The sequence below is a fragment of the Nelumbo nucifera genome, chromosome 7 (assembly GCF_055504915.1).
Source record: "Nelumbo nucifera cultivar China Antique chromosome 7, China Antique-T2T, whole genome shotgun sequence".
Taxonomy (NCBI): Eukaryota; Viridiplantae; Streptophyta; class Magnoliopsida; order Proteales; family Nelumbonaceae; genus Nelumbo; species Nelumbo nucifera.
The window spans coordinates 13,292,918-13,319,940 of NC_142655.1; the positions used below are offsets into that span (position 1 = coordinate 13,292,918).

The 27,023-nt window shown below is 39.2% G+C and overlaps 1 protein-coding gene across 14 annotated transcripts in view; it reads left to right on the forward strand.

The window, feature by feature from the left end:
* Nucleotides 1–27,023, forward strand: part of LOC104611318 (P-loop containing nucleoside triphosphate hydrolases superfamily protein) — a 98,981-nt gene that overhangs the window by 41,794 nt on the left and 30,164 nt on the right. For all 14 annotated transcript variants that reach the window (XR_016078871.1, XR_016078874.1, XR_016078872.1 and 11 more), the window contains 4 exons: nt 7,616–7,822; nt 7,963–8,052; nt 8,159–8,299; nt 25,047–25,144. Coding sequence is in view for 8 of the 14 variants with exons in the window: in XM_010278321.3 (XP_010276623.1) it covers nt 7,616–7,822; nt 7,963–8,052; nt 8,159–8,299; nt 25,047–25,144 (536 nt within the window). In the remaining 6 variants the exon portion in view is untranslated. The remainder of the gene's footprint in view (nt 1–7,615; nt 7,823–7,962; nt 8,053–8,158; nt 8,300–25,046; nt 25,145–27,023) is intronic.

Sequence of the window (27,023 nt, forward strand, 5' to 3'; positions counted from 1 at the left end):
CACCCCTAGAGGCCTTAGCCGCGGTTCGGGCTGCCCTAATACAGTTGGAAAAGGAAGTTGGGAGTTTAGCTCAGCCATCTCAGTCACCATCAACCCCTGCCACATCTGCATTTGCACATTCAGGTACTCGAGCCTCAGCCTACCATGTTTCAGCTCCAGGTAATACTGAACACTGTTGGGTAATAGATTCAGGTGCATCCGACCACATGACTAGCTTGCCATCCTTGTTCACTACATATCACTTATCTTCTGGTAGCGATAAAGTATCCATTGCTGATGGCTCTCTTGTTCCCATTTCTGGTAAGGGTGACATCAAGTTATCTGATACCATATCTTTATCTTCTGTCTTGCATGTTCCTAAGCTTGATACTAACCTGCTTTCAGTCAGTAGTATTACCAAACATATGAACTGTTCAGTAACCTTTTTCCTTGACCGATGTGTTTTTCAGGACTTGGAGACGAGGAAGGTGATTGGGATTGGCTGTGAGACGAATGGGATCTATCTGCTTGTAGAGAGTTCTCGTTGGGAAGAGCCAGTGGATAAAAAGTCCTTTGTTTCTCTATTTGTGAGTCCGGTTATGCTTTGGCATAATCGATTAGGTCATTTATCATTCCGGTCTTTGAAGAGTCTGTTTCCTGCTTTATTTGAGTCTGTTGAGATGTGAGAGTTGTGAGTTTGCCAATCATTGTAGAACATCTTATTCTTTGAGTAATAAAAGGAGTAATAATTCTTTTGATATTGTGCATACTGATGTTTGGGGGCCATATCACATCCCTTGTATGGGTGGGTACAAATATTTTCTGTTGTTTGTTGATGACTATACCCATTTTTCTTGGGTCTATCTAATGCGTTCTTGAGATGAGGTTCCCGCTCTGACCCAAAACTTTCATCAGATGATTCTAACCCAGTTTGGGGCCAAAATCAAAGTTCTCAGATCCGATAATGCAAAGGAATACTTTGCTAAGCCATTAACTTCTTACCTCCTTAATCATGGGGTTATTCACCAGAGCACTTGTCTTCATACACCACAACAGAATGGGGTTGCCGAAAGGAAGAATAGGCACACCTTGGAGGTGGCTAGAAGCATTATGTTTACCTCCAATGTACTTATTCGCTTATGGGGTGATGCTATCCTCACGATAGTATATCTCGTTAATCGGGTTCCTTCCCGGGTCCTTGATATGAAACTCCCTTTTACACTTCTATACCTAGACGAGGAGTTGTTTACTGTTCCTCTTAAAACCTTTGGTTGTACTTGTTTTGTTCAGCTTCTCGGGCCCCATCATTCCAAGTTTGACTCTAAGTCCTCTAAATGCATTTTCCTCGGTTATGCACAAACTCAAAAGGGTTATTGCTGCTATGATCCTGTTTCCAGGAGGAAGTTTATCTCCATGGATGTCACCTTCTTTGAGGAGACACCCTATTATCCTTGGGTTTCTCCTCAGGGGGAGAGTAGTGAGAGTGGGGATTTGGGTCTTTTCCCTTAGGGGGAGCGCAGTGAGAGTGGGGTTAACACATCTGAGGTCGTTCCTTTACCTATTCCATTGGGTGATGAAGGTTGTAATGATGAGGGTGGTCAGAGGGATCAGGAGTTGAAAGTCTATCACAGGCGATGCAGGTAGGTTGATCCCGGTCATTGGCAGTCCAGGCCAGCTCCAGTTCCTTCTACGGCTCCAGATCTAGGTATTATAGTCGCAGGGTCCACTGAGACACCTTCCACTATTGCCACTTCCCCTCTTGCGGATGACCTTGACCTCCCTATTGCCGTCCGTAAAGGGAAACGTCATTGCACCACATCTACAACTCACTGCATTTCTCAGTTTCTATCCTATGATCACCTATCTCTTTCTTATAGGTCCTATCTCACTTCCATTGCCAATGTCCCTATTTTCAGAGCAGTGCAAGAAACCTTATCAGTTCCAGAGTGGAAAGATGCAATGCAAGTTGAAATGGATGCCCTGTTGAAAAATAACACTTGGGAGCTAATTGACCTACCCAAAGGAAAGAAGCCAGTTGGATGTAGATGGGTATTTACTATGAAGCATAATGCTGATGGCTCCATTGAAAGGTACAAAGACCGGCTGGTTGCAAAGGGGTTCACCCAGGCTTATGGTATAAACTACTTGGAGACCTTTGCCCCGGTAGCCAAGATGACCACCATCCGAGTTCTATTATCCCTTGCAGCAAGTTATTCTTGGCTCTTGTTTCAGATGGATGTTAAAAATGCTTTTCTGAATGGAGACTTACAGGAAGAGGTCTACATGTAGTTGCCTCCTGGATTCTATGATACAGTGACAGGTAAGAAGGTTTGCCGACTGAATAAGGCATTGTATGGATTAAAGTAGTTACCTGGAGCTTGGCTTGATTGATTTAGACTAGCCCTTGGAAAATTCGGTTATGTACAGGCCCAGTCAGATCATACACTGTTCATTAAAAGGGTGGACTCCTCTTTGACCCTGCTTGCTGTATATGTGGATGATATTGTAGTGACAGGAAATAATAGTAGTGAGATTTAGTCCCTCAAACAGCTCCTTCATCAAGAGTTTGAGGTGAAAGATCTTGGTGCACTACGGTACTTTTTGGGTATTGAGGTTGGTAGGTCTAAACAAGGGATCTTTATCTCTTAGAGAAAATATGTTCTAGATCTGTTGGTGGAAGCTGGAAAGTTAGGTGTCAAGCTTGCTGATACACCCATTGAACAGAATCACAGGATCAGTGCAGAGGGTGGGGAGCTTCTTGAAGACAAAGTTATGTTCCATTGGTTGGTTGGAAAGCTCCTATATCTCTGCCTCACTCGGCCAGATATCAGTTATGCAATTAGTGTTGTCAGCCAGTACATGCATTCCCCTAGAACTACTCATCTTTTTGCGGTAGAGAGAATATTAGCATACTTGAAGAGATGCCTGGGTAGGGGTATATTGTTCAAGAACGATAATCACATGAAGGTGGAGGTTTATACAGATGCTGATTGGGTTGGGAGTGCTGATGACAAGAGGCCTACCTCTGGATATTGTGCCCTTGTGGGAGGTAACCTTGTCTCTTGGAGGAGTAAGAAACAAAGTGTTGTTTCCCGCTCTAGTGCCGAAGCTGAATACAGGTCAATGGCTAATGGAGTGGCTGAAATCCTATGGCTGAGATCACTACTTGAAGAATTGGGTATTGATTATGAGAAGCCCTTGATGCTGTATTGTGATAATCAGGCGGCTATTAATATAGCTCACAATCCGGTGCAGCATGATAGAACTAAGCATATCGAAGTTGATCGACATTTTGTCCGAGAGAGGGTCTCATCACAGGAAGTGTGTCTCTCGTATATCGCATCCAACATGCAGCTTGCAGATATCCTAACCAAGGTTGTACCAAGGAAGAAGTTAGAGGCAGACCTATCCAAGTTGGGAATGATAAATATCTATTCCCAACTTGAGGGGGAGTGTAGAGAACATTGATGTGGGCCCCACAGCTGTGGTCCCTACTGTGTTCGTAGGACAGTATGTGCAATTATTTATTTCAGTCATGTTAGTGTTAGTTGGTGGTCAGCTTGTTATTTCAGTTTGTTATTTGCTTTATTTGTCATGTAAGTATTAAGGGCAGATCTGTCCTTTCCTCTTTGTACTGAACATAACCTATAAATACTAAGAGAGTGGTAGTGGCAGATCAATTTCAGAATCTGTCCCTCCTTTCAAATCTTTGTGTTCTCCTGTTCTTCTCCTCTCTTTTCTTCTTTTCCTTACTTTTCTTCTACCTTTTCTAATCTGAAATCCATTAGGATTCAAGGCTGATTGTAGTCTTGATCGCCTACTGAGACCATCCACCATATTACCTCTGCCAATCGTCCCCCCGGAGGTCAAATCGTAAAAAACACAATAAGGGAAAAAGGTTACTGAGCAATTTAAGGAATGAGTAATGCTGCTAATGGAAAGTAAATTGATAGGAAATTTAGGAACATGCAACACAGTAGAGAGAGTGAGGCCAAATGGAAGGGAGATGATTCCTTGACCAGCAATGGTAGAGAAAGACCCATCGGCTAGTCTCACCTTGTCTCTCCCAGAGAGGAGGTTATATGCCTGGAACAAGTTAGACTTAGCCGTCATGTGGTTTGAGGCTCCAGAGTTAATGATCAAAGGAGACCCAGATGTGTGAGATGACCCATGGAAGGCAATAGCCCAGTTACTTGATGTAGATGCAAATGAAGTAGATGGTGTAGGACCAAAGCCCATCTGACGAAGTGTCCTACCACACAGTTCCATGTTATCACGGTCCGGATTAGAAATGGTAGGGCAATCCTGAGATACAGTGTGGGAAGAAGTCTCTTGAGTTGCCACATTTGCTGAATTGTACTTCTTTTGGCTTTGCTGGTTTGTCTTCTTGTTTTGATCAGTTGATTTTTTGCTCAACTCTTAATTCCACTTCGGCATCCCATGAAGACTCCAAAAGGTCTCTCTAGTGTGTCTAGGCTGCTAATAGTGAGTACACCACCGTTTATCCTTGTCCTCCACTCTTTTCTGGGAACCACCTTTCTTGAAAAAATTATCGCCATTCACATTAGTACCACCCCTAGCTATCAAAGCAACTGGCTCCCCCTCAGAAGCATTCATCACATTTCTTCTACTTTCTTCTGACTGCACTAAAGCATAAACTTCTTGGACTGAAGGGAGGTCTTTGCTTCCAAGGATTTGAACCCTAATAGATCTATACATAGGGTTTGGCCCCAATAGAAATGCAAACACCCTCTGTTGTGAGACAAGAGTCTAGTAGGCTTTGGCGGTTTGGCCTCACTTTCACATATCCAATTCATATTCTGGTAGTGATCCAGCTCCTTCCAAATTGAAGTCAAGTCCAAGTAATATATGGATGGACTTTCTTTCCCCTTGCTTACGTGTGGTAGATGCAGCTTGCTGTTGATAAATTTTCGCATAGTGTCTCTGTTCTGAATAGGTTGTTTTTTCTTGTTCCCAAATTTCAACAGCAGTCTCAGCCCACATAAAATTTCTCCTTACTTGTGGGAGCATAGATACAAGTAGCCACAACATCACTATACTATTTTATTGATTCCATTTGTCGTGTTCAGCACTCCAAGTTCTTGGTTCCTTATTTCTCCCATTGATATACCCTATCTTTCCTCTTGCTGTAATGTAAAGCTTAATCCCTCTCGACCACTCCAAATAATTGAGGCCATCTAAAGGAACAACAGCCATGGGGAAGGTCATGTCGACACTCCCACCTAGTTCACTATGGCTGGAAGATATACCCGAGGTAGCTGTATCCTCAGAGGACATGGAATATCAACTAAAAAAAATTCCAACTACAATCCAGATGTCTCAAACACACAAATATAGGTTCTGGTATAGGACAGCACTGAAAAAAACTTTACCAGAAGGAGAATTCACACGTCTGACAGCCACCCAACACCACTAGGGAGCCAGGAAAGGAAACTAGAAACACAGTCACAGTGCTAGGTTATCCGCCAAATTGACACAGTCTAAAGGAAAGGCAGAACTGCCCTTCAATCACAATCATTTATTCAAAAAAGGTCACACAATGGCCACAGTCACCAAACCGGACTTACCTCTGCTGTTGCAGTTGTCACCAATCATTCTCGACCAATAAACATCACCCATCTGGGTACAGGAAGGATCACACGATCCATACAGGTGTTAAACACCACAGAAAAACTTCACAGCATTCTGCCACCACGAGCAGGCAGCTCTGTCTTGGCAGACCGCCAAGATGAAAAAAAAAAAGATAGAAACTCCTCTCAGATCAGTTTAGTATGATTTTTCCTTTGATCGGTCTAGAAAAAACAGCAAGGAGGAAGGAAAAGTAAGGTTTGATCTGTCTTCAGGCCCACAGAACTTGCTCTGATACCATGTTTTCTGGGCAGAAATAAGAGAAGAAAGGAGAAGCAGAGAGAGGAAGAGATAAGAGAGGAGAAGAGAAGAAGAGAGAAACAGAAAATGGAGAGGCAAAAATCCTTGCTGGCGGCACCAGCTTTTAGTTATATGGTAGGGCAACACATTTAGAACATAATAAAAGGTAAAAGGACCACAGTACCCCTGCGGCCCATAATACATAGATAATTAACAGTTTTAACATATACTAATAAAAAGTAGTACAAATTATATTGATTTTATGAAAATTAAGGTATATACATAGAAATTCTAATTCTCCCATCATTTTTCAACCGTTATCAATTGTGTTCCAATGTATCACAATGTTTATAAATAACTGATTTATGGTCATATAAAACTTATATTTATTGTTATTAATATATTTTTTATGGTTTATTTGAATTTCCTAGTGTATCTATGCATATCTTGATTTTTTGTCCATATCCATGCGTATCCAAAGAGTATCCTGATACGTCTCTTGGAATTGCCTTACTGATACATCTTGCGTTTCTGATACTTTGGGAAGCAGCAATCTGTTGGGTGGTTTGGGATGAAAGTAATAACAGGATTTTCTCTGAAAAAGGCAGGACTTTGGAGGAAGTGATAGATAGCATAAATAAGGTAGCTTTATGGGTAAAGACCTTGGATTGCTTTCAAACTTTTTCTATCACTGACATCTTAAGAGCTTTGGCTGAAGTAGCTCATTCTTCAAGAAGTTAGATAGAGTAAAAGTGGATTGGAAATCTCTAGAAGGCAACAAAGTCAAGCTGAACTTTGATGGGAGCTCCAGTAGAAATCTGGGAATGGCAGGAATAGGAGGGGTAATAAGAAATTCTGAGGGAAGGATTCTGGCATTATTTTCAGGACCAATTGGGGAACTCAGTGAAGGCTGAATTGTTGGCTCTTTTGCAAGGCCTCAGATTAGCCAAACAACTTGGGTTACATGTTGATTGAGGTAGAAGGGGATTCAAAAGTAGTCATTTCATGGGCAAACACCAGCAAACATACCCCTTGGACTTTGAGACATGTGATGAGGGAAGTGGTTGAGATTGCGGAAGACATAGGGGCTGAGTTTAAGTATGTCAGGAGTGCGAGTGGGTTTGCTGACTCTTTGGTATAATAGGGTGGAACAAGACATCAGGTAGAAGGGGATTCAAAAGTAGTCATTTCATGGGCAAACACCAGCAAACATACCCCTTGGACTTTGTGACATGTGATGAGGGAAGTGGTTGAGATTGCGGAAGACATAGGGGCTGAGTTTAAGTATGTCAGGAGTGCGAGTGGGTTTGCTGACTCTTTGGTATAATAGGGTGGAACAAGACATCAGTTGTTCTGGGCTGGTTCATAATGGGGTTTTGATGTATTAATAACCTTTTTTAAGCCATTAATTAAAATTTTTTGCTGATCAAAAAATAAAGTTAGGTTAAAAGAACTGCAAATGGGTTTGCTGATATACTACTAAAATAAGGGGATGGGAAGAAATCATTTTGTTTTGGGCTCAATTGTATTAGCCAATTTCCTTGGGAAGAGTTAAGAAAGTTTACCTTTCCTATTCTTGTAATTACTTTTTTTATAAATCTAATGAAATTCTGTTATTGATAAAAAAAAAACTGTTTAGTGGTGTCAGTTATTAATATCCCTTTGGCTATGGAAGCTTAAATTTCTTGGAGCTTGAAGAAAGCTAAAATTTCTAAATTTTTTATTATTTCCTGCATTTTGCTGATAGGATGAATACAAGAAACTAGAAGTTCTGGCATTTGAGATGGAGACAACAATTGCTTCTTTGGAAGAGGATTTGGCAGTTGCAAATGGAGAAAAGGAGGAAGCCCTTGTTAGAAATGAAATTTTAGCTTCAGAATTGGAAGCTACTTCCAACAAATTGAACACATCAGACACAGAATTAAAAATGTTGGAGGAGGAGATTTCAAGCATGGTAATTTTTTGTTCATTTCCTTTTGCACTATATATATATATTCCCTGTTCCCATAATTTGAAGATTCAGAATAAATCCATCTTGTCAAATTCTTAGTTTAATGACTAGCATGCTTTCTTTTTCTCTTCTCTTCTTTGCAGAGACTGAGATTGGATGAATGTGAGTCCCTTTCTCAGAGAATGGAAAGTTCTATCAAGTTGTTATCAGAAGAAAAAGAAGAGTTGGCAATGGTAATGATAAGAGTTCTCCAATTATTATTTGCTTGACATGTATCTTTTTTTTCATGCATTTTCCTGATGATATATGAAATTTAAGTGTAACATTTTTGATACTCAGCAACTTACTGATGCCCTTTTGGAACTGGAGGAGGAAAAAGTAATATGGTCAGCTAAGGAGAAAACTTCTATTGAAAGTATTGCAGAGAAAGCCAAGTTATCCAATACCGAGAAACTGTTGTTTTCAAAAGAATTGTCAGAGGTACTGTTCAAATTTGAACTTGACATTATGCTGGAAAACTTACCATTCTCAGAAGGTTCTTAGTTTATCTTTTCAATGAGAAACCCGAGACAGTTGGAAACTTATATCCGATTTGCAGTCTAATAGTTTGTTTTTTTTTTTTTTTTTCTCTTTCCCTAATCGATAATGGACATTCATCTATATGTATTTTTTCCTCCCACTCCATATCAAAGTCTTTCTTGTTCCCTTTGTTATTATTATTTTTTTTGTTGACAAAGAAGTTGGTATACATAAATGAAATGTGTCTACAAGTATTTGGAATATTGCATCCTTGTCATTATGCTAAGAAGAAAAACTTACAGAATACAATATCACTGCTCAATGATCTCATCCTATTCTTTTTTACAAGTCCACTCATAAAGTTCTTTCTAGAATTCTTTTGTTTTATTCTCCAAAATATGCAGAGAGATTGATCTTCCGTATTCAACGTTTATCCTCAGAAGCTATGTTCAACAACTTCTCATTTGTCAGTTGATAAAAAATTGGCTACTCTTGAGTCAATAAAAGTGGTGGTTATAGAAGCCTCCAATCCATCATGAAAATGAAGGGAAAGGATCTTGTAGAGATGTAGAGCAATAACTAGTGCTGTTTTTGCCCACAAATAATTGTGGCTAATATGAGGCTGCATAGAGTTACACAGCCAAGTCATGACCAAATAGTTCTCTTGAACCCATTTGGCATATGAATGATCTTCTTTGGCTGGTGTTTTTACATCTCCATTCACATAACCTAACTTCCCTCTCTCCCAATCGCCATCATGGCTGACTGAGCCCATTCCAAGTAGTTAGAACCATCAAATTTAACAGTAGTGATCTGAAAATTGTTTTCTCTCACATTTTCAGCTCCCAAATGCCTTCCCCTTTAGTCTTAAACTCAGCTCCTACCATTTCTGTAATAGGTTTATCAAGAGAAACCAGTTCTCAGCAAAGGGATTCCCCAAAAACCAGGTTTGGAAGCTGAAACAAGTCTACAATTCACTTAGAAAACAATCTGGAATGCTGAAACAGATTTAGAAATCACCCAAAACAATCAGGTCTGATTGTAGGGTTAAAGAAAAACTTGGAGAAATCTTTGTTAGAACAAAAACAATTCTCAGCCGCACCTTCCAATTAGGTTCACTGTCAAGTCTGGTCGTAGGGTTAAGAACAATTCTCAACCGCACCTTCCAATTAGATTCACAGTCAAGTCTGGTTGTAGGGTTAAGAACAAACCCTAGAAAAACTCTGAGAAAACGAAGGAAGCCCAGCCGTTCCTTCTAGATAGGTCCAACCTATCTCTGACTGATGCCGGTCTCAAGAGAAAATAAAAACTTACCCAGAAAACTCTGATTGCCACCTCCAATCTTGGTCTGAACCCTAATGTTGATCCTTTTAACCTTCTCTGATTCTTCCTGATTACCAAAAACACTCTCCAAACCTTTGGACAGCTGCTAAAAACTTCTGGTAACCTCCAAGAATCAGCCGATTAACAATTCTTTCTAAACTTCCAGCCCTAGGCAATTCTCATGTGGTCGGCTGGATTGGACACACATGAGAAGCCCTAGATCTTGCTTTGATGCCAAGTAGACAAATCCAGACTGTAATCAGTCCAATTCATGATGCGGATTAAGAAGAAAAAAATATTGGAGAAAAGAAGAAGAAAAGAAAGAAGAGAAGAGAATGATGAGAGAAAATGAGTGATTGGCCTTAGCTGCCGCCCCACTCATCTATTTATAATAACATAAAAAATAAGATGGCAATTACATTAAAGCCCCTACTGCTTACATAAGCAAATAACTAATAAACTAACATTGCTAACAGCAGCGTAACAACAAATAGAAAAGAACTAACTAACGCAGTAGTGGGAACCACAATAAATAGAAAAAAAAACAGCACTAGTTATTGCTCTACATCTCTACAGTCTCTACCTTTTTTCTTCACCTTTTGACATTCTTGAACAAGCTTCTCACCATCCTCTTTTCCGTTCCTGGACATAACATGCTTTCTCACCAGCTTGAAATCCTGCATCCTTAATTTGACCAAGGTTAGGATCTTGCTTAATGCCACTGGTGAGTAAAGTCTTCACCTATTGAGTGCAGCAGTTTGCTATTTCTTAATTCCAAATCCGTCACCACTTGCCCCTATTCAACTGCAGCAAGATTTTACTGAGAATACTGATCATGAGACAACTTGCTATACTTGTTTCCAAACAAAAACTTGAAGGTTTGTTGTTTGAGTGGTATTTCTTTTATTTGGGGCAATTTGTAGAAACAGGTTTCGCTGGTCTTGTTTCTACTTTCTTTCTTTTTCTTTCTTCTTTTCATTTCTTTCTTACTTTTTCTTTGTTTCTTCTTTATTTTTCTTGATTCATGTTTGGGTTCAACTATTTGTTCTTGACCTTCATTTTAACAGTCTTCTAACCTCCCTATAAGTCTTATTTTTAAAGAGATGGGAATATTTATGATAGAGCCCAGTACTGGATTGAGATGTTCTCTTTATCTTACTTTTCTTCTGTATGATGGAATTCTATTATCAGTCTTTGCTACAAGATTTCATTAATTGCTTGTTCTAGTGTTGCTGAGACTCTAGTTCTAGCTCAAGAAGAGTGGTAAAGTGCTCTTTAGTTCTCTCCTTTCTGGGATTTTATTATAATCCAATTCTTAACTCTGGATCTAAATACAATGTCCTAAATTATGTGTTTTGTAGCTTTATTTTGCTACTTGAAATCCCAAATCTTTTTTCTAGTTTTAATATTCTATTTGTTTGGCCTTGAAACTGGATTTTCCACTTTTTTCTTTTTCCTTTGTTTCCTTTTTTCTATTTGTTTGTGCTTTGAAATGGGTTTTTGGCAAAATGTGTTTTCACAACATGATTTTTATAATAGAAAAGAACATGCGTTTGGGTATGGTAATATACTTTCATGCTTTGATATCAGAATATAGACATGCAAAGCATTCATAAGTGCAATATGGAGTTCAATAAAGTCATATGGTTACGTGTTAATTTTTCACTTTGCTGCATCATGTATACCACATGGTTGAATTCGTTATTTAGTTATTAGTTGGTCATCTAGTTTATTCATACTTTTATTAATTTTGTTAATTATCTAATCATCTTACTATTTCTTTTGAGAATACACCATTACTACTTTCTTTCCACCAAATTAGTTTATTTGCAAAAGGAAGAACTATTAAACACATTTATTTTGATTTTATTCTCAAGACCAACTAGTAGTGGTGCTAAGTTAACCCTTGGCCTGATAAATTACAAAACTCGTTTATTTTCATGTAGTTCTCAAGACAAACTAGTCAATAGGGAAAGGCATGCTTGCCAAACTTACTCTATATTTCCTTGCAGCTTATGCCCCATGCTCTATGTCAGACTTTATGGTTTTAAAATATTGATTGGTGAGACTGATGTTGAGCAAGAGCAAGTGAAGAGAGGAGAGGAGAAGAGAGAAGAGAGGTGAGTCGTGTGACTGAAAGCCCTCTAGAACTTAGGGGGCGAAAGAATGATTTTATTATTTATACTAGTACAATCGAACATATAAACAGAGGAGAAATTCCAACAGTACCCTTATGGTACTAAACCTGAATACATAAACAACTGTCAGCACTCCCCCTCAAATTGGAGCATAGATATCAATCATGCCCAACTTGTCACAAAGATCACGATGTCTGGAAAGGTTTAAACCCTTTGTAAAGATGTCTGGAAGCTGGTTCTCAGAAGTGACATAGGGGGTACATACTTCGCCTGTGATAACTTTCTCTCTGATAAAATGCTTGTCAACTTCGATGTGCTTTGTTCTATCATGTAGCACCGGATTGGCAGCAATGCTTATAGTTGCTTTGTTATCACAAAATAGAGTTATAGGTTTGGTCACTTGGAAACCCAACTCCCCCAACAAATTCTTTATCCACATGCCTTCAGCGACCCCGTGGGCCATAGCACGATATTTAGCTTCAGCACTGGATCTAGCCACCACATTTTGCTTTTTACTCCTCCATGTAACAAGTTTCCCTCCTATAAAGGTGCAGTAGCCACTGGTAGACTTTCTGTCACTTTGGGATCCAGCTCAATCTGCATCTGTATAAACTTCAACTTCAAATGTCCATGCTTTTGAAATAACAAACCAGTACCCGGATACTTCTTTAGATATCGGAGGATTCTCTCTACTGCTTCAAGATGAGAAGACCTAGGAGCATGCATGAACTGACTGAGGACACCAACAACATATGCAATGTCTGGGCGAGTCATAGAAAGGTATAACAATCTCCCTACAAGCCTCTGAAACTGTTTCACATCCTTGAGAGATTCACCATAGTTGTCACCTAATTTATGGTTTGGGTCAATGGGAGAGTCAACTGGCTTCGCCCCCATCTTCCCAGTGTCCTGAAGTAAATCTAGGACATATTTCCTTTGAGAAATGAAGATACCCTTCTTTGATCAGGCGACTTCAATTCCAAGGAAGTATCTGGCAGGTCCTAGATCCTTCACTTCAAACTGAGTGGCAAGAAAAAGTTTCAATTTCTGAATTTCATCCTCCCAATCACCAGTAACATTTATGTCATCCACATATACAATTAGAGCAGAAATTTTACCTTCTCCTTTTTTCACAAACAGTGTGTGATCTGATTGACATTGCCTGTATCCTTTCTGCTGAGTTGCCACATGGAATCTGCTGAACCAAGCTCTTGGTGATTGTTTTAGCCCGTCTAAGGACTTCTTCAACTTGCACACTTTCTGTTCCTTGCCTTGGGCTAGAAAACCAGGAGGTTGAATCATGTACACTTCCTCTTCAAGGTCCCCATTCAAGAATGCATTCTTGATGTCCAGCTGGTGTAAAACCCAATCCAGAATAGCCGCAAGAGAGAAAAGGACTCTAATGGAATTCATCTTGGCAACAGGGGCAAAAGTTTCTGCATAATCAACTCCATACACTTGAGTAAATCCCTTTGCCACTAAGCGAGTTTTATACCTTTCCACTATTCCATCAGCCTTATGCTTGACTGTGAACACCCATTTACATCCAACTGGAACCTTTCCCTTAGGAAGATCAACAAGTTCCCATGTGCCATTTTTGTGAAGGGCATTAATTTCTTCCCTCATGGCATTTGTCCATTCAGGAACTGAAAGAGCTTCTGCCACATTCTTAGGGATAGGGACACTGTCAATAGAGGTAAGGAAAGCACGGAATGAGGGTGAAATGTTCTCATAAGAGACAAAGTTGGAAATGGGATGTTTAGTGGTGCACAATCTAACACCCTTCCTATGAGCAATAGGAAGAAACATCATTGGGAGCCAAAATACCTGAGTGAGTATGATCCTACCCCGAGGAGTCTGGTGGCACTGGAGGTACAGCTTCCGGATTCTCTACAGCTCTTGAATTTGGTTGGCCTTTGCGACGACGAGAAAAAACACGAAAAGGTGGAGGGTCAGGGAGAGAAGGAAGCTGAACCAGTTTCTCCTCATGCCTACACTCCCCTTGAGGAGAAACAGGATAGAAAGGCTCATCTTCGAAGAAAGAAACATCCATGGAGACATGGAATTTATGAGAAATAGGATCAAAACAACGATATCCCTTTTGAGTGAAGGAGTAACCAAGAAATATGCAAGGGATAGCACGAGAATCCAATTTCCCACGAGTGGGAGACAGATTTTGGACAAAACACTGGCAACCAAAGACACGAGGAGGAATAGAAAGAAGGGGAGCCTTAGGAAAGAGAAGTTGATGTGGGGCTTTGTACTCTAACCGACGAGAGAGGACCTCTCCCTCGGTTGCAAGGAACAGTGCCGCACTCTCCACTCACATGGATCCCGGGAATTAAAACCATTTGCAAACATTTTGAAACCGTACATAAACATATATATATTTATTAATTTTGCAAAACAAAATTCCGACGATTGAAATCAACTGCCGGCAGTTTGGTTTCCATTAGAGAGAGTGCATTCCCGATCATTACCTTTGTCCGACAAAGGGGCTGATCCTGTCACTATGATCACCCACTCAGATGAATTCTCAGACTGTCCCAACATACCCAGGTTTTGATCCCCGCTAAGGATCTCACTGATTGGCATATCAAAGATAGCCCGATCCGACACCTAGTGAAGTGTCATAATCGAGTCTAGGGGTCAGGTGTAACTTTCCAATTTTGCCCATCTGTCTCCAAGGTCCAGGGCAATACTGGAAATCTGGTTCGGTTCAAGGATTCGAGTAATCCCATACTACATGTGCCTTGGGTCTTACCTTGGTGGCTGAGACAGGCCATCCCAACACTTGGTGGCACACCAGTATCAGCCTTGGCAGGTTAAATCTCCCCAGACTTATCCAATGGCTGTGAACATTTAAAACTAACACGAGTCTCTATAAGTGTCCAGTTTTAAGGTCTTACACAGAATTAAACCAAACAACATGAATCAAACATGCACTTTATTTATTTACTCTAAATGCCAAAAGTACATCAAATCGGATTGAAGCTAAGGGCATACAAAACTGTCTAACACTATTCTCTTCACTGGATTTATAGAGTGCACCAATTTGGGGATAAGCATAAAAAAGGGTATTTTTTTTGTAACATGTCCAAAGTGTTAATATTCCCATGAGACACTTCCCAACAATAAGGATCCTATTTTGGGTGGAGCAAGTTGACACCACTTCCTTAGCAGGTAGACCTGTTCATGGGCTGGGTCACCCAACAGGCTGGCCCGATCCAGTCCATTCTAAATTGGGCTTGGACTCAGGCTCTAAACATTGGGCCTGACTATTTTTTGAGTCGGGCTTAGGCTTTTCCAAATATGCCCAACCCGATAATATTATGTATATAATGTAGTGAGACTAGGCTAAATGGGCCCTAGCCCATTATTGGCTTGTTATTAGTGCTTCTTGGTTGTTTTGTTTGGTAATGGACACTTTCTTTATGGTGATGTTAATCTTTTTTTATTTTTTAAGTATGTTGATGAGCTGGCCACCCACTTAAGGCACTTGTAATTTGTTCAGTTTTAGTGAGATTAATAAAAGTTAAGAGAGGTAGAAGGGGAGATCGTCGAACTCTCTTCTCCTTTCCTTCTTCTTTCTTGATGTCTTTTTCTACCTTTTCTTTCTTTGCTATAGTTTGAGATTTATTTTACAGTATTTTATTGGACCGAATCACATCTTGGTATTAGAGAGATAAGTTGCTGATTGTATAGAGAACTTTTATGCCTAGTTGGTGAAGGGTTTGGAGAGTTAGATTCTGACTATAGATTGCCAAGAAAGTGAGGCTGCTGATTTTTTGCTCAAAACCCTAGCCAACTAGAGAGTTTCCAGTTACAGGTTAAAGATACAGTTTGGGTGTGGTGCTCAAGGCTTTGGGGGTTCTTTTTGATCTTTGGAAGTGGGTGGTTGCAGTTGGAAGAAGTTTGGGAAGCTGGGTGTAGTGAAACCTAGGGGTGTTCATTTGGTCAGTTCGGAAATAGAACCTAACTGACATTTCAGTTAGGTCATTTTCATAAACCGAACGGACAGAATTAGACTTGAAACCGAACCGAATTTAAATTGGTTTGGTTCAGTTTTAATTCAGTTAATTTGGTTAGTTAAAATATAAATGTATTTTATGTTTTTATTAATAATTATTGTTAAAATATATCAACATTTAGGGTTAAAATACATATTATATATTATTGTTAATATAAATACTACTATTAATATATATTAATGTTAATATTAATATGATTATATATATATTAACATTTATATATATATATATCGGTTTTTGGTTTGGTTGAATTTTTTTCTCAAGCCGAACCGAAAGCCAAAATTTCTAAAGTCTTAAAATTGAACCAAACTGAATACCAAAATAACCAAACCGAATTGGTTTATTTGGTTCAGTTTTTGATTTGATAACCGAATTTGAGCACCCTTAGTGAACCCTAGATTTGGGACCTTTAGGTATTGGATTGACCTCAATTAAGTCCATAAAGATTGAAAACTTTGTTTTTGGATTTTTGTTTAGTCAATGGAGCAATCTGGAAGTGAGATGATGCAAATTCTATTTTGACTAGAATGACTACAATTAAACTAGATGGAACATGTTACTTGGCTTGGGCACAATCTATAAGGATTTATGTTTATAGTAGAGGTAAATTGGGGTATCTCGTAGGCAGTAAGGAGAAACTGTTAGGACTAATCCTACTTATGAAAAATGGATGCAAGAGAACTACAAAGTGATTGGGTGGTTAGTCAACTCCGTGTAGCCTAACATAAGTCAACATTACCTTTGGATGACTTTGGCCAAGGAGATTTGGGATAGTGTCACAGCCACAGAAACATATTCTTAGAAATTGAATGTTGCAAGAGCTTATAAGTTGAAGAATGATATGAACAATCTGAGACAGGGGAGAAGAGTGTAGCTGTTTACTCTTCTATGTTGAAGTCATTGTGAAAGGAGAGTGATGTTATAGAGACAATCGTATGGGGGAGCACCAAGGATGCAGAAACATTTAGGAAATTGGTAGAAAGAAATAGGGTGTTTATGTTTCTTTCTAGACTCAACCCTGAGTTTGACATTACAAGACAATATTTTGGCCAAAGATGAAATAACCCTTGCTCAAGCACATTCTACGATGAGCAGTGAAGAGAGTAGGCGGCAAGTACAGTTACAAGGATCACCTTCAGAGCATTTTGCACATGCTGGAATAAAGCCAAAGGGGCTGATTGAGAAGACAGATGTGATATGTGAATACTGCTAGAAATTGAAACATACTAAGGACACTTGTTGGAAACTTCATCTTGATCTTCTCCCCGAAAGGTTACAAAACAACAACAATTTTAAGAAGAATGGTCAGCCTAGAAAGCCTAAGAATGCAAATGTTGCTACAAAACCTGAAGGCGGAAATAGAGAAAGTGAAGAGAAATCTACTATGGAGCAGCTGGTAGCAGTAAAGGCAGAATTTGAAAGGTACGGGAGGTTAATTAATCGTTTGGAAATTATTGTTGCAACTTACAACTCCTTAGGCAAGACCTTTTCATCTGCATTTGCTCACTTAGGTAATCGTGTTTCTGCAAATCATGTTAGTGCTTCAGGTAGTTGTAAAATACCATGGATTATTATTCTAGTGCATCATACCATATGACCAACATATGTAACATTTTTTGTTCATATCAACTCCTCTCTAGTAGAGAGAAGATATCCCTTGTTGATGGGTCTCTTGCTTCCATCTTCGGCAAAGGGAATATCAAAACCTTTGACTCTCTTGTTTTATCCTCTGTTGTTCATGTTTCCAAACTTGGCACAAACCTTTTATCTATTAGTAGTTTGGCTAAGTCAATGAATTATAGTTTAACCTTCTTCCCTACTCATTGTGTTTTCTAGGACTTGAAATCTTAGAGGACGATTAGGAGTGACCATGAGGCGAACGAAATATACTTGCTGTATACACTTGATAGAAGTCTTGGACCACCTAGTGGAGCAGCTTTGGAGTTTATTTCATTAGAGTCGGATGATAGAGTCAAGTTATATCATTTGAGATTTGGTCATTTGTCTTTTTTTGATTTGAGTCGTTTGTTTCCAGAAATGTTTAAGGGGTATCTTTGTCGAGTCTTCATTGTGAGTCATGTGAACTTGCAAAATATTGTAGACATTCTTATTCGGTGATTAATAAAAGATTAGTTTCTCCTTTCCATATTGTGCACTTTGATGTGTGGGGGCCATATCATTTATTTGTTATGGGGGTTACAAGTTTTTTATCCTTTTTATAGATGATTTCTCTTGCTATACTTGGATTTACCTTATGAGATCCTGGAATGAAGTGTCAACTATTGTGTAGAAATTTCATGAACTTATTCTTACCTAGTTTAACACTCGTATCAAAATATTTCGATTTGATAATGCTAAGGAATATTTAGAGAATAACCTTTCATCCTACTTTGATACCTTTGGGGTTATTCAATAGAGTTCATACTCCTACACTCCACAACAGAATGGATTGGTGGAAAGGAGGAACCATCATGTAGTTGAGGTTTTTAGGATCCTCATCTTTGCTTCTCATGTTCCTGTTAAGTTTTAGGGGGATGCTAAAACTGTATGCCATCCGTCATGTGGTTGATGTTTCTAGGATCCTCATCTTAGCTTCTCATGTTTGTGTTTGGGGGGATGCTAAAACTGTATGCCTTCTTGGGTTCTGGGTTTCAAAACCCCCTTTAGCCTCCTCTTTTCGGATGGTGATCTCTTATTTCTTCATCTCCGAGTTTTTGGGTGCACTTGTTATGTTCATGTTCACAGTTAGCAGAGACATAAATTTGAGCCTAAAGCACACAAGTGTGTCTTTCTAGGATATGCCTCCCACATAGAAGGGATATTGGTGTTTTGATCCAGTTCGTGGTACCTGTTTTGTTTCTAGGGATGCCACATTTGTTGAGTCTATCCCTTTCTTTGGGACTTCTCCTGAGGGGGAGCATTTAGAGGAGTTGTTTGTTATGTCCCCTACTATTCTTCCAGTTCCTCTTGAGTCTTTTGTTGAGTCTCCTCCCATTGGGTTTCTTCTCATTGATTCTCCTTCACATGTTCCAGCTCCCCCCTTGTAGCTCATCGTCCCACGTTTACTTCTCATCCTATTGCCCAAAGGTGGTACCTAGTGTTTTAAAAGCGCAAGGCGCAAAAAAAGCGCAAGGGCCAATTTGCGCCTTAGGTGCAAGGCGCAAGGCGAGGCACGTGCTTTTTTAAGCAAGGCGCAAAATTACAAAAAAGTCATAAAATTCAAAAAAGTGTCCAAAAATAAAAAAATGCAAAAAATTCAAAAAATATTAAACATAATGTTAATAAAAAATAAAAACTTAAAATTTAAAATAAATGTTTTAAAAAACCTATTATTTAAAATTAAAATACATGAACATAACATGTAAAGTGTATTTAAATGAAAATTTAAAAATAAAAGCAAACATATAAAGCATTTTCAAGCATGTAAAACCCACAATCTCTTTTTTTCCTTAATTGCATTGCTTCAAGTAGCTAATGTGATGTAAAACATATTGCATTCTTGATTCTATGAGTTGCCTTTGTACCACACCCCTCGAGGCAAGCTGGAACAAGTCAATGTTAGGGGTGCGCCATTTGAAAGGGGTGTGCCTAGGACCTGGGCGAGGCGCATTCCCCAAAATGCGCCTCGCCTGTGCCCCTAGGTGTGCCTTTTAAATCACTGGTGGTACCAAAGGCAAAGACTTAGGTATGGGCAAGTTGTTTCCCTTCCTTCAATCAAGACTCTTGCACCTCTAACCACTGCTAAGGTAACAAGTCAGCCCTCCTTTACCCCTTTTGATGCATTCTCAGACTTTGATCTTTCTATTGTCCTTCGCATGGGCAAACGGAAATGTACAACCAATTGCATCTCCAAACACTTGCCCTACAACCTTCTTTTCCCAACCTATTATTCCTTGCTTGCCTCTGTTTCCACGCATGTAATTACCAGGCCTATCCTAGAAGCTTTATCCAAACTAGAATGAAGGGATGCTATGATGACTAAGCTAGTTGTTTTGCATAAGAACAATACTTGGGAAATTGTAGACTTGATAGAAGGGAAGGAACCAATTGGTTGTAAATGGGTAGTCATTATCAAGTATCATTCTGATGGTATTATTGAGAGGTTTAAGGCTCATTTGGTTGCTAAAGGATTTACTTAGATGTATGGTATTGAATCTTGGAGACTTTTGCCCTTGTGGCTAAAATGACTTTAGTTTGGGGTTTTGCTATCTGTATCTGTTACTTTTGATTGGCCACTTCATCAATTTGATGTTAAAAATGCTTTCTTGATTGGAGACTTACATGAAGAGCTTTATCTGTCTTTACCTCCAGGGGTGTATGGGAATGAAATGCAAGGGAAAGTGTGTAAATTTAAGAAGTCTCTTCATGGCCTCAAACAATGTCCTAGAGCCCAGTTTGAGAGGTTCTAGGCTGCCCTTGTTACCCTTGGTTATACATAGACTCAGTCTGATCATACCCTATTTGTTAAGAGGAGAGATTCCTTTGTGACCCTTTTGATTGTTTATGTTAATGACATTATGGTTATTGGTGATAACACTCAGGAAGTGGTTAATCTCAAAAGGTTTCTTAACATTGAGTTTGAGATCAAAGATATTTCTTGGGAATTGAAGTTGCTCGTTCTAAGGTGGTATCTTAATTTCTCAGCGTCAATATGTCCTTGATCTACTTGCAGAAATTGGCAATCTGGGTGCTAAATTAGCTTCCACTCCTATAGACTTAAATCACAAGCTCTCAGCTACTAATGGTGAACTGTTGACTGATAGGGGAGTGTTCCGGAGATTGCTTGGGAAGTTGTTATATCTTTGCATGACTCGGTTAGATATTTCCTATGCCGTGAGTGTCATTAGTCAGTTCATGCATTCTCTTAGAGATACACATTTCGCAACTATGAAGGGACCCTAGGGAAGGGTATCTTGTTTGCTAAGCATGGACATATGAAGTTGGAAGTGTACACTGATGATGACTAGGCTGGATGTATTGATGATAGGAGATCCACTTCAGGTTATTGTGCTATGGTGGCATGGGATATTGTGTCATGGAGGAGTAAGAAGCAATCTGTAGTGGGTAGATCCTTGGGTGAAGTAGAGTACAAGGAATATTATTTTAAACGCTTTATACAAGGACAGAGTACAAAGAAGGGAATAGATCCTTAAGGGAATGAGAACCAACCCAAACATCCTCCCAAAACTAGAGATGTGATTCAAACCAATAAAATCAGTAGAAGCAAAAGAAATTAGAGAAGGAGACAACAAGTAGGAGGAAGATTGGAGAAGAATGGAGAAAGGAGTTTGAATGTCTCGTCTTTCCCCTACTCTAATCTTTTATTAGACTTACCTAAGTTACATAAATTACAAGGAGGCCCTTAAGTAAGTGTCCACATCAGCACTAAACTTAGAAAGCACAAATAAGAGCTAAAGGCCCATATAGAAAAGGCCCAATAAGAAAACATAACATCAAAGAACTAATAAGAAAGATACTAATGGGCTAGGACCCATTCGGCCCAATCTCTCTACACTCCCCCTCAAGCTGAGCATAGATATCCATCATGCCCAACTTGCTTATATAATGAACCAGCTTTCCTTAAGGAACACCTTTTATCAAAACATCAGCCAACTGTTCTTCAGAAGCAGCAAATGGTAGATAGACTTCTCTTGAGGTAACTCTCTTGTATAAAATGCCTGTCAACGTCAATGTGTTTAGTTCTGTCATGTTGAACAAGAATGTGTGCAATGTTGATAGCAGCCTGGTTGTCACAATATAACATCATTGGCTTCTCACAGTCTATACCCTATTCATCTAAAAGTGATATCAACCACAAAGGTTCAGAAATTCCATGTGCCATTGCCTTGTATTCTGCTTCAGTTGAAGATCTTGCCACTATAGACTGTTTCTTACTCCTCCATGATACAATGTTCCCTGCTACCATAGCACAGTAACCTGAAGTAGACCTCCTATCATCAATACATCCGGCCTAGTCAGCATTAGTTTATGCTTCCAGCTTCATGTGTTGATGCTTAGCAAACAAGATACCTTTCCCTGGAGTCCCTTTTAGATAGCACAAAACTTTCTCAGCAGCTGCTAAATGTGTTTCTCTTGGAGAATGCAAAAACTGGTTGATTACACTAACTGCATAGGAAATATTTGCCGAGTCATGCAAAGGTAAAGTAATTTCCCAAGAAATATCTGAGTTCTCCCAAGTCTTTAATTTCAAGCTCACTGTTAAGAAAACTCTTGAGATGAACAACTTCCTGAGTATCATTTCCTGTAACCACAATATCATTAACATAGACAATCAGGAGGGTCACTAAGGAATCTCTCCTCTTAACAAACAAAGTATGGCCCGATTAAGTCTGTGTGTACCCAAAAGCAACAAGAGCAGCCCGAAATCTGTCAAACCAAGCTCTAGGAGACTACTTAAGGCCATAAAGAGACTTCTTCAGTTTATAGACCTTTCCTTGCATCTCCTTCCCGTACACCCCTGGAGGTAAATACATATAGACCTCTTCATTTAGGTCCCCATTCAAAAATGCATTCTTTACATCAAATCGATGAAGTGGCTAGTCAAAAGCAGTAGCTAAAGATAGTAAAACTCGAACTGAAGTCATCTTGGCTATTGGGGCAAAAGTTTCTAAGTAGTCAATACCATACATCTGAGTATATCCTTTAGCAACCAAGCGGGCCTTATATCTCTCAACAGTACCATTAGAATGATACTTAATAGTGAACACCCACTTACAGCCATCCGGTTCCTTTCCTTTAGGCAAATCCACAATTTCCTAGGTATTGTTCATATGCAAAGCATCTAGTTTAGTCATCATAGCATCTCTCCATTCTGGTTTGGACAGGACGTCTAGGACAAACGGGGAGTTACATGTGTGGAAACAGAGGCAAGGAAGGAATAGTAGGAAGGGGGAAGGAGGTTGTAGGACATGTGTTTGGAATTACAATGAGTTGTGCATTTCCGTTTGCCTTTGCAAAGGGCAATAGGGAGATCAAGGTCAGGGAAAGTATCTGAAGAATAGTAGGAAGGGGAAAGGAGGTTGTAGGATAGGTGTTTGGAATTACAATGAGCTGTGCATTTCCGTTTGCCTTTGCGAAGGGCAATAGGGAGATCAAGGTCAAGGAAAGTTTCCGAAGTGGTAGAAGAGGGCTGACCTGTTATTTCAGTAGTGATGGAAAGAGCAAGAGGCACATATGAAGGCGTGGAAACAACTTGCATGTCTCTGAGTCTTTGTCTCTGGTACCACCTCTGGATAATAGGATGGGAAGGAAAAGAAGGGGGTGAGTAGGTGGAGGGGGAGCAGGGATAGGTGACTCAACTGGAGAAGACTCTATAGAAAATTCAATGGGAATTAGAAGAGGTACAGATGGTGACAATGCAAACAACTTGTCTGAATGCTCCCCCTCAAGAGAAGTACCAAAGAAAGGGACTGACTCTGCAAATGTGACATCTCTAGAAACAAAGCGAGTGCCACAAACTGGATCAAAACAGCAGTACCCTTTTTGTGTGGAGGCATATCCCAAAAAGGCACACTTGTGGGCATTAGGCTCAAATTTATGTCTTTGATGACTGTGCACATGGACATAGCAAGTGCATCCAAACACTTTGAGAGGAAGAGAAAACAGATGCTCATTTGGAAAAAGCAAGCTAAAGGGAGTTTTAAACCCCAGAACCCAAGAAGGCATTCGGTTTATCAAGTATGTAGCTGTAAGAACAACATTACTCCAAAATTTAACAGGAATATGGAAGCAAAAAGAAGTCTCCTCGCAACCTCAACCACATGTTTGTTTTTCCTTTCCTCCATTCCATTTTGTTGAGTGTAGGAATAGGAACTCTGATGAATAACTCCAAAGGTATCAAAGTAGGAGGAGGGATTCTTCTCAAAATATTCCTTTGCATTATCTGATCAGAATATTTTGATTCGAGTGTTAAACCGGGTAAGTATAAGTTGATGAAACTTTTGTACAATATTTGGTACTTCATCCCGGGATTTCAGAAGGTAAATCCATGTGTAACGAGAGAAATCATCAATGAAAAGAATGAAATATTTGTAGCCCCCCATAGCAGGTAAATGATATGGCCCCACACATCAGAGTGCACAATATGGAAAGGAGAAACATATCTTTTATTACTCACTGAAAAAGATTGTCTACAATGTTTAGCAAGTTCACATGACTCATAATGAAGACTCGATAGGGATATGCCCTTAAACATTTTTGGAAACAAATGACTCAAAGCTAAAAAAGGCAAATGGCCCGTTGAGTCACACCTACATCGCAACCGGAGTCGAACATACCATGACTGCTAGCTATAACCTTATGCCATAGTCTCTCTCTTCCCCCCCCCCCCCCCCCCCACTAAAGGCCACGTCCAAATCTACTTACCTAACAATGCTAAGTTCTTTTTGTCTACATAACACACACTCACTCTTCCCTCTTGTATACTTTTAGGCCTCATTCGTTTTCATGTTTGTAACTTACCCATGTTTTTTTTGATTTCTAGGATTCCTAGACAAGTAACAGAATAACATTTTTACCCATAAAAAGCTAATATCAAATTGGTAAAGTTGTCCCATTATGCTTTAAAAAATTTCTCCCCAGGTGGGAAAGTTACTTACCCTTTCCCACCTGGGAGATGGGTAAGTTTTACCCAGGGACGTGGAGCTTATTTTACTGTGGGGCCCATTAGTAAATGCAACAAGAACATTGTAAAGTTGGTCAATGGGAAAAAAATACCCATCGACTAACTTTCTCAAGCTTATTTACTGGTAAAGGAATGGGGCCTTAGTCACTATCTCCCATCTAAGTGATCTTTTTTCACCTGCCCTGGTTCTCATAATAAATCCCTCGTTATTTTCTTAATCTTTCTAGCCTCCTTCTGTGGAATCCTAAACATAGATAATATATTGACAAATTTGCGAAGGTAGACTTGATCAAAGTGATTCCGCTTCCCATTAGATGTAACTCATCTTCCACATTGCTAGTCTCTTTGCACACCTTTCTAGGATTGGACTCCAAAATCTACTCTCCTTGGGATTCACAGATAAAGGAAGGCCCAGATAGGTTAAAGGCCAACTAACAGATAATATATTGGTCCTTTTGTTTTTAGATGTGTTATTAAAGTTATGTTTGATTCTTATTGCAATTACCAAAAGCATCTCAGCATTCTTCTTTACAGGGCTACATAGACTAATAACAAGTATCTCAAAATTTTAGGTAAGTAAAGAATTAGAGGCTTCTCGAGAGGAGTGCAAGTGCTTAAGGAAAAAATTGATTCTTTTGGAGGAAAATCTAGAACAGGAGACCAAATGCAGGTTTGTCATATGTCTCTTTCATTTAGCAAACATCATCTCTGTTTTGATCAAATGTATTATCTTTTCTTTTACTTGATTAGGTAATATAAGACTACGGGATTGTTATACATTTTCTTTCCTTATTTCTGGTGAGCATATTAGTTTGATATACATTGCATGTCTGTCACTTCTGACAAACCACAAAATCACAAATTTTGCCTTGAACATGCATACAGATTTAACATATTCTTGGGGATAAACCAGAAAATTAGTTTTTTTTTTCAAAATTTGAATACGTAAAAAAGAACTGATGTTTTTCTTTGATAAATGTTAAAAAGAACTGATGTTATTAGAGTTTTTTTTTTTCCTCCTTGTGTTGTGTCTTGAGCCAATTTAGTTTGGCTTCACCTAGATTGCTAGATTCTTGGGGAATTCACTTATGCTTCTTTTTCTTTTTAATATTTAAAGAAAATTCCTTGGCCATAAAATAAAGATGGTACAACCAGGAAAATATGCATCATTAGTCCATACACATGATCAGCGGTTAAACACTTAAAGTTAGAATTGCTCAGTGAAATCCACGTGAGCAATTTTAGAGAGGAGGAATGATCAAATTGTTTTATTGACAGAGAAAATATAAAATATTGTTCCTGGCATAGCTGTTGGCTTTTTGAAAGATAAAAGAGCCACAAGCTGATAGATTTTTATATTTCCTTACTATGTCACCAGAACCCTTCATGATATAGGAACCGTTGTTAGAGTAATTTCTGCTGTTAGTTCTAGGGTGCTGTCAGCATGTTTCTAGCATTTCTTTATTGTTTTTTTTGAGTGTGCTACCAAGGGTATCTATGTACTTTTACCCTTATATTTGATCATATTATTATAAATAGACGACTGGGTGCCACCAGCCTAGATTTTTGGCTCCCACATCTTCTCTCCTTTCTAGAAGAAAACATGGGTGATATGACTTTTTTCTCTCTGAATCACTCTCTTCTCACCCAGATTTTTGTTTTCTTGGACTGTAAAGAGAAAAAATACCTAATTGGACTGGTCAGAGCAATCAGTTTGTGCTTTTTCTGGGTTCTTCCTTGGTCGTTAACACCAAGGAAACCCCTTTTTGGTGACAGCCGATGCTGTCAAGGCTGTTTTTTGGTGTGCCTACCTTCATGTAGGTGCTGTACAGGGGTTGTGTGATCCCCTTGTAACAGGCATGTGCTGTTTTCTCTTGGAGTTTGTGATTTGTGGGTTAATGCTGATTAGAACACAAGTGTTTGGACTGGTTAGTTGCTGTTAGTGGTGTTTCATTCTGGAGAGCAGATTAATTTGTGTTTTGCACCCTACTTGTGGTTGTGGGTGGTAGTAATTGGGTGGGGACATTTATTTTTGTGCATCAGTGGTTCTTTTTGGTTTGTAGAACCTGTTTACTAATTACTATGGCAACTAATGATTCTGCTTCATCTGGGTTACAACTAGTATGGGAGTTGAGATTATGATCTTCCTCATGCCAATTACCTCTTTAAATGGCCTAAACTACTTGGAGTGGGGTAAAGGTGTAAAACTTTATGTTACAGCTAGGGGAAAGGTTGGATACATAAATGGGAGAGTGAAAGAACCTAAGAGTGGGACAACTGAACATGATAGGTGGGACTAGGAGAACAGTATGGTCTAAACTACCTGAAGACGAACTTTATGTGGGCAGAGATTGCTAGTGAGATATCAGAACAAGACAAAGCAACCTATTGTGATCAAAGACACTATGCCAAGATTTATCAGTTATAGGCTGAGTCCTCAACTTGTAAACGGGGTGACTGTTGTTTGTCAGCATATTATTGAGCCCTTACTATAGTTTGGAAGGAGTTTGGTTACTATCAGACTGTAGGGTGGAAACTTGATCATGATG